Genomic DNA, 7,846 nt, shown 5'->3' with positions numbered 1-7,846 from the left:
AAAAAAAAAGAGAAGCAGGGATTACGTGATTTGTTCTTAAAGCGAGTGGAAATCCTTTTTCCTTGAGGAGTGAAGGGAGACTGTTTTTCCCGCAGCCTCCTGCAGGTGGAGAGTTGGAGGATAATTTAAGGTTTGATGCGGTCGGACACAGAAGACAACTCAGCTCCTAATCTCAGACAGGAATTTCTTGAAGTCAGAATGGTCGATCTTGATTCAAGTCAACACCCTATCTTAAAAACAGCCTTTTCTTTTTTTTTTTTCTTTCGGATTGATTAGAGCTGTTTCGGTTCACAGAGGAATACAGTTCGAATGAAAAACAGTGCTTCCAGTGGATAAAGCTGAAGCTTCTATCAGCTTCTCAGAGAAGTCCCCCTGTAGCCCCCCTCCCCTGTTACGAAACCTCACCACATAACCCCAATACAACTGCCAAAACACGCAGGCCTGGAAGGTGATTGCTTCTGTCTTCACAAGCACGTGAAGCAGTCCAGTGTTTGCTTCAGAGCTGGGTAGAGAGTGGCTCAACAAAGTTGCAGTAATCAGTTTTCTGCCAAAGAAAATAAAATATACGGGCAGTGAGGAGGGTAAAAGGAGCACGTCGAAGAAGGCTTGTTCCAAATTGTTGCTTGTGAAATATGCAATATTTTGGTGATCTTTGAAAAGAAGAATGCTCTCCACTGTGAAAGAAACCCCAAACCCTCTTTGTAATCTCATCCTGAGTAATTTTGTGTTCTGTGAGAATCCTGTTGCTAGTAGTGAAGCTGTTTAGAGTATTGTCAGATGCACTTTGATACTGTATGAGAAAGATAGTGCAATCGTTGAAATTATTAGCATGGGGAAAAAAGGATGATAGTAGCATAATGAATGAAGGGACTGATACTGGAATAGGAAAAAATACTGATAATACTGAAAATACTTTGCTGATGACTTGTGTGTTGAGAACTCCTGGCTTTTATTAACAAAACAGATAAAATATCACAGGTATCCTAGGTAGATGTTATTTCTTTATCCTGAATGCTAATTCATTTTACTGAAGCCTTTTTGATTTGCTCTTCTCCCCCAGAATCACTTAGATTCATTGACAGAATCTCAGTATTCTGAGAGGAAAAATTTTCCAGCTGACTTTTAAAACTATAATTATTTCAATAACATAGTAAAGATAGTAATTTGAGATTTTCCTCATCTTTCAGTGTAAAAGTTGTATGGGTCATGGGACATAGCTAGTCAGGGTATTTTTGTAGGCGTGGACTTGTGCATTCTCTTCTCTTCCAGCTGTGAAAATACAGTTGCAAAACTAAATCCAGTTTATGTTGGTAACTTTTTCTTCCCCAAATTCTGAAGAAATTATTACCTCTCTGATGAAGATGTGCACTGAGGAAGCTGTGACTTCAAGTGCAGCAAAAATTGGTGAATATAGTCACCATGCAGGACTCAGATGTTGAATTTAAAGATGATTATAATGACAGTTTTTATCACCCAAGTGATGCTAGTATGATGAGTGTTGATGAGATCCTGTTGCTGATTCTACGAGGTTTTCTTCCTTTAGAAGATGTTGGAGCCTATGCAGTAGAGGAAAAAAAATTAGTTGGAAGCACATTTTGAAGCAAAAACTCCCGGCAGAAGTAGCAGGGGAAAAAAGGTCTCTGTCCTTTAAAGTGTTGCTCTTCATATTTTGTTTTATGAATATTTGCACTGGTGTTGAGAGGCAGCAGGAGGAGTAGGCCAGGAAAACACTTAACTGAGAATGACGAAACTGAATTTATTAGACCAAGTGTTTTCTTGAAAAGGGAGTTAGAAGTGTAAGATGTATCTGCTTTTGTGTTATTTGGGCAATGGGGAGAAAAGGTTTTACTTTGATCTATAGTATTTTTCCATTTCAAAGCATGATACTGATCAACAATTAAGTACTTTCTGACCAGGTCAATGTTAGGTCTTACTAGGAAACTGTTTAATAAGTCTGTCTGAAAGTACTGATATTAAGCATGATATCTGAAATATTTATTCATCCTTTGCCATAGCCCATAGAATGGCTCAGACCAGATCCCCTTCCACAGTCATCTTCTGAGAAAAGTGTGCTTTTTGACCAGTTCTCTTACATTAATGGCCCAATAATGTACCAAATATTGACACCTAGTGTCATAAATTGTCCCTGTCTGAAGGCAGGTACAGTTTGCTCATATGTAATATAGCTAATACACCTACTGTTTTTCCATTTTGAAAATCTTAAAGTGATATCTTTGGGCCTCAGGTCACTAGCCTCCCAGACCTCTGTGCCTCCTGGGAAAGTCTGGGGCGGGGAGGAATGCTAACTATGTGAGAGGAAGACTGAGGTAAGTGTTCATATTAGCAGACTGAGACTGCAGGATGTGCATCCAATATTGCTATTTCTTGTCTGTCTTTAAAGATTTTGGTGATTATTAGAGGTCTTCAGTAACTGGCGAAAGCTAATTAACATGCCCACTTTCAAAAGGGAAAGGAAAGATATTCAAAGAGCTGTACACAGCACAGTCTCATCTCAGTTCCTGGGAAGATTATGAAAGAAATCTTTCTGGAAGTCATTATTAGGCACAGCAAGGTAAATAATATGATTCATAAAGCCATCCTAGCTTTACTGAGGACAAACCATGTCTGACTAACCTGATTACATTCTGTAATGAGGCACCTGTCTCTAGACAAGGGTACAAGAGGTAAACAATCTTGTTTACCTTGACTAAACCAAGTATTTTGACATGGTTTCTTAAAGCATTAGGGACTAGTGGCCAGAACACAGGTGAGAAGGCAGCTCTACTGTATGTCTCAAAGGACAGAGGTGTACAGCATGATGTCTAAGGACTGGCTGCACTTTAGAGGCTTATACTAGTGCAAATATTACTTAACAATTTCATCATTTACCTGAATGATGGCAGGGAAAGTGCCCTTTTGTTGGTAAATGACAGCAAAATGGGTGGCAGAGCGAGTCAGTCTGTACACTGGGCTATACACAGGGATAGCATTCAAAGGGACCTCAGCTAATCTGACTATAAGGTACTTGGTGGAATTTGTTAAGAACAGACGTTCCTGGGCTGGCATAACCCCATGCAACAGCATTGGCTGGTGAGTGACTTGCCACGAATCAGCTCTTTCAGAAAAGACCCGAGGCTGAGTGAGAATTTAAACATGAGTCAGCGCTGTGTCACAAAGGCGTCGCACAGATGAACACCTTCTGCAAGGCTGCTTTCCCAATGCAGAATTCCCAGTGATCCCTGGCCATGAAGGAGCTGGAATTGTGGAAAGTGTTGGAGAAGGAGTGACCTCCATGAAACCAGGTAACCAACACACACACACACACACACATACAAACACATGCCCAGGAATCAGCTCTCACACAGGCAGCATCCTTAGACCCACCTAACATGGGATATTGTTTTCTTCCAGGTGACAAAGTAATCCCACTTTGTATCCCTCAGTGCGGGGAATGCAGCTTCTGCCAGAATCCTGAATCCAACTTCTGCCAGAAGTCCCAGTAAGTTTACTTTGTCTTCCCCTACACCCACATGGGATTGACTTTATGACAAATCTGACACCCCCATCAGTGCTTCAGACAATCAAATACAAATACTTGCATCTCCTCCACAGTATCTCTGAACCACAAAACCTGCTGCCAGACAAAACCAGCTGCTTCTCGTGCAAAGGGAAGCAGATCCATCACTTCCTGTGGGTTAGCACCTTTGCAGAATACACCGTGGTCCCAGAATACGCTGTTGCCAAAATAGATGCTGCAGCACCTCTGGACAAAGTCTGCTTGTTTGGCTGTGGGTTCTCCACAGGCTATGTCCCAGCTGGGTGAATGCTGAAGCTTCCAGGAAAGCCCAGCAGGGAAACCACCCCTGCTGCTGCTGTTCTGAAGCATATTATATAAAGCAGTAGATAACTTTCTTATAATGATGTAACACTCATAGAGCATCCATGGATGCTGTTTCATTTTTGGCAAATGCTGTTTCATTTTTGGTTATTGTACTTTTAATATATTTTTGATGCCAAGTCCCATGGTATATTACAGTACAACTCTGAAAAATCTTCCCCAAAGAACAGGTTTGTCACTCCAAATGGTCATTCTGCTAAACGGATCCTTCTTTCAGTGCTGAACATTAGACCCATGACACTACCATGCCTTTTGACCTCTTTTGTGCAACACTTATCACATCCCACAGCCCTTTGAACTTCTGGAAACCCCTTAGCACAATCAGCAATTACACAGAATATGATAAACACACAAATGAGTTATCAAAGGTAAACAAATGCCATCCTGTCCACCAATTTTTAGTACCTTCTGCACATATTACTCTGCCATGACATAAAGTTAGCTATAATTGTCCTAACTAATTTTAAACATAAGACAGTAAGAGTGGCAGTAATGAGTCAACATCAATATAATTCAGTAAATGTTAATTAACTGAGTTCTAGCACTTCCCCACTGAGAAAACTCCAAGAACTTCCAATAAACAATGTTTCCCTTATACTGCACATGAATCTGCACAGTCTTAATTTTATACAGGTGGCAAGTGTCAAAAATGTAATCAATTTGCCAAGTATCTGTCTAACAAATATAAACACATAAATCTGTGCAGGACTGGGACAAAAGATAATATTTTTTTCCTTTTTTGGAAAAAATCTAGACCTAGATGAAAAAAAAAATCGATCACTATAAAAAATTCTGCCTAAAGTAAATTGTAACTTGCACTTTACCAATTCTTTTGAACTGTTGTTACATGAAAAATTGTCTAAGCCCTTCTGAGTACTGAGGAGCTCTCCGCTACAGCAGGGCCACCTGGTGGTAACCTGTCCCTGCTCTCCGGGCATGCTGCCTTGGATCTCGGAGATCCTCCTGCCCCTTTGTCAACAATCACTAACTGGGCGGGACTTCAAATTCTAGCAGATAATTACAGAGCTCCTCAAATTCTGCTTGATTCCTGAAACATCACATTCACAGGCCAAATAATTAAATTTGAAAGCAAAGACATTTATACAAACCAGAAGAAAATGCTGCCAAGTGCAAAGAAGGAGGTGACAGCACAACACTTTGACACTTTCATCTTTCAAATTTCCCTCGCATAGTTATTTTAATATTAACATATTAAAATCAGCACTTATTAGATCTAGATAAGCTTTTTGTGCTTTATTTGGTTTTCAGTGAATGCAGATAGCTGAGAGTATTTAATCACAAAACTCCCCAAATTACATATTTCCATATCTAAAATATTAAAGATCTTTCAGCATCTCAACTTCATGTGTCTCTACTGCAAAACTGCCATGGTCACTTTCACACTAATTTTGAATACATCAGATTTGTTTTGAAAAGTTATTTTACTCTAGTATACTTTAGAATTATACTGGGATCAATTAGTGAAATAATTCCTAAAGTTTTTCCTTTGGAATCAACCATTTCTTGAATTACCAGATAATATTATTTTTCTATTTATGTTTACAAAACATTGCAATTACCTAAGAATTATCCGAAGAAATACCAACCAGCTTTGAGCATTTTTGAGCACAAGTATTATCCTCCAGTACTTCACAGGAAAATGTAGGAAACTTAAATAAGAATTCAAAAGGATGGTTTTAAGAGCAATGCCCCACAAAAAGAGAGTTACACTCAAGCATCCACTGCTGGAACTAGCACACAGGTTATCCCAGCTCTAAGAGGGTTGCTTTAATGAAATATTTCCATCAAAAGTACTGGTTTGATTTGTGAAATTAACAGTATTAATAGAAGGGAATTTACCTGTGGGTCAATCTAGGACCATATCTGTTTGGCAAAAATAAAGCAGGCAATGTTTGTATTAATGCATTTCAGTTTTGCTTCTGGGTAGACTTGTCAGTCTGCTCCAGCCTCCCTGTGCCTTGCCAACCTGTTCACCAGCAGTTCCAGTGCCAAAGCAGCAGCTCCTCCTTCTGAGGGAGGCACACAGCCAGCTTCTGCCACTGACACTCACACTGGCCCAGGATGGGCACCCTGGCAGATCACTTGCACCTTCCTTCAGCCATACACTGCCTCCCAAGCTTGCAAGTGATTTCTTCCCCCACATCTTCTTGTGCTTCAAACTTAAACTAAGGTACAGAAAAACTAATGCCTCTAGGGTAGGAAAAAAATGTAATACAGATCCCTAGTTGTTTTGGACTTTTCTTCCCACTTGACAGATCACATCCAACAAACATGAACATGATTGCCAGGTCTCCCTCCCACAGGCTCAGAGTGCTTCCAAGCCCTCCTCTTTTCCACATCCAAGCTGATGCTCCTGATTAACATGTAACACCTGATAGAACAACACCAAAACCAAATAAATGTAAAATCCAGAGCAGCAGTGTAAGTCCTCTCCTACAGAACTTAGCTACATAAGCCTGAAACATGTGACAAAGCGTGGATAGTCTAGTCAAGATCATGGAGTGGTAACTTCATTTGCTTGCATGGTGCTGAGAATAGAAAGAAAGTTGCAAAACCACTTACAGTGTCCAGGGGCTTCCAAAAGCACACAGCAACACTGGAGGCAGCATCACAAAACTGCAAAGGAAGGAAAGATGGAAAACTAAACAACCTCTTTCATCTCTGAAACTGAACAATGAGTGCTAAAGAGGTCTGATTTATGTACCTGTCCCTTTGTCCACCAGAATCAGTGCCTACAATGTTCAGAATGCCAAAAATACTAAAAAAAGCAGAGCATCTGTGGAGTTTAGTGAAACATAAAATGCTTGGAGGCTTTTTGGAAGCACTGACAAACCAGGGGTAGCCAAGAGCATGAAATCAGCGGGAGAGGTTGGCAGAGTTGAATTTAACCAAGGAAATGGACAAGGCCTGCGTTGATTTCAAGAACAAGGTGTGTAACCTGTATAGCACCCTCACGGGCCAAATTACCTTCCAGTTCCATGTCAGCTTTCATGAGCCTACAGATTTAGTTTCTCATTTTAGTTTTGTTATTAAATGTTACTTTCATGTTATTTACTAAATACCATAGCTGTTTATGTTCTGTTATTAATTTACCACATGCTGATGCTGTGGTCTATCTGTGATATTTGCTACGTTTTTGTTAGCATGTCACTGGAAAATAAAAATTCCCTTCCCTACTGAGGGGGACTTAGTTACACCCTGCCATTCCTCAAGCACCATCACCTCTTGTGGAAAATCCCAACAGCTCAGGGCAGAGCTGTTCCCCTCATCTTACACAATCATGTCGGCAGACCTCACAAGAAGCCCTTCCTACCCTGCCTGGAGAAAAACTGTTTTTTGGAAAATGAAACAACAGCATGAGCCAGCGAATGATCCCATCTTGCAGCAATAGCTCCTTTGCTTCAAAGGCTGCTGGATGGAACGTCAAGAAGGCCAGTCAAAATTTCCATCCCACTGCAGATCCCTTCACCTACCCTGGTAGCTGGCTGCCTTCGCCCAGTCTGAATTAATGTCCCCACATTGCCACGCAGGAAAGCCTGCACCACTGCAGTTTATCCAGCCAAGAACAGATTCAGGCACAAAGGACATGGCTCTGCAGCCATGCCCAGCTTCCCCCAGGACCCAGGTGGGACACAGGCAGTACCAAGCCCCCCAGAACGGGAGCCAGGGCGGCATTCCCCTGCCCGGGGAAGGCAGGCACATCCAGGGGCTGCTGCGGCCCTCAGGGAGCGACGCAGAGGCGGTCGTGGTGTCCCGTTAGCTGGGAAGGAATCTGGGCAACCTGGTGGAACAGGCCCCGGGGCCGCGACAGGGAGCTGCTCCCTCACGGCAACAGTAATGTCCATCTGCCGGCCGGACTAAAGGAGCCGCGATGGAAGACACTGGTGCAGCCGCCAGCAGCCACAAACCCGGCCACACGGCCAGGCA

The 7,846-nt window shown here is 41.8% G+C and overlaps 1 protein-coding gene across 1 annotated transcript in view; it reads left to right on the top strand.

Annotated features, from left to right (window-relative positions):
* The first annotated feature begins 1,419 nt into the window (after positions 1-1,419).
* Positions 1,420-7,846, top strand: part of ADH5 (alcohol dehydrogenase 5 (class III), chi polypeptide) — a 16,024-nt gene continuing 9,597 nt past the window's right edge. Inside the window, exons 1-5 of the mRNA XM_031066485.1 lie at positions 1,420-1,563; positions 2,254-2,327; positions 3,178-3,302; positions 3,412-3,499; positions 3,613-3,794. Coding sequence (XP_030922345.1) covers positions 1,420-1,563; positions 2,254-2,327; positions 3,178-3,302; positions 3,412-3,499; positions 3,613-3,794 — 613 coding nt within the window. The remainder of the gene's footprint in view (positions 1,564-2,253; positions 2,328-3,177; positions 3,303-3,411; positions 3,500-3,612; positions 3,795-7,846) is intronic.

This window comes from Geospiza fortis, unplaced genomic scaffold (assembly GCF_000277835.1).
Source record: "Geospiza fortis unplaced genomic scaffold, GeoFor_1.0 scaffold11, whole genome shotgun sequence".
Lineage (NCBI taxonomy): Eukaryota > Metazoa > Chordata > Aves > Passeriformes > Thraupidae > Geospiza > Geospiza fortis.
This window is presented reverse-complemented; position numbering and strand designations above follow the sequence as displayed.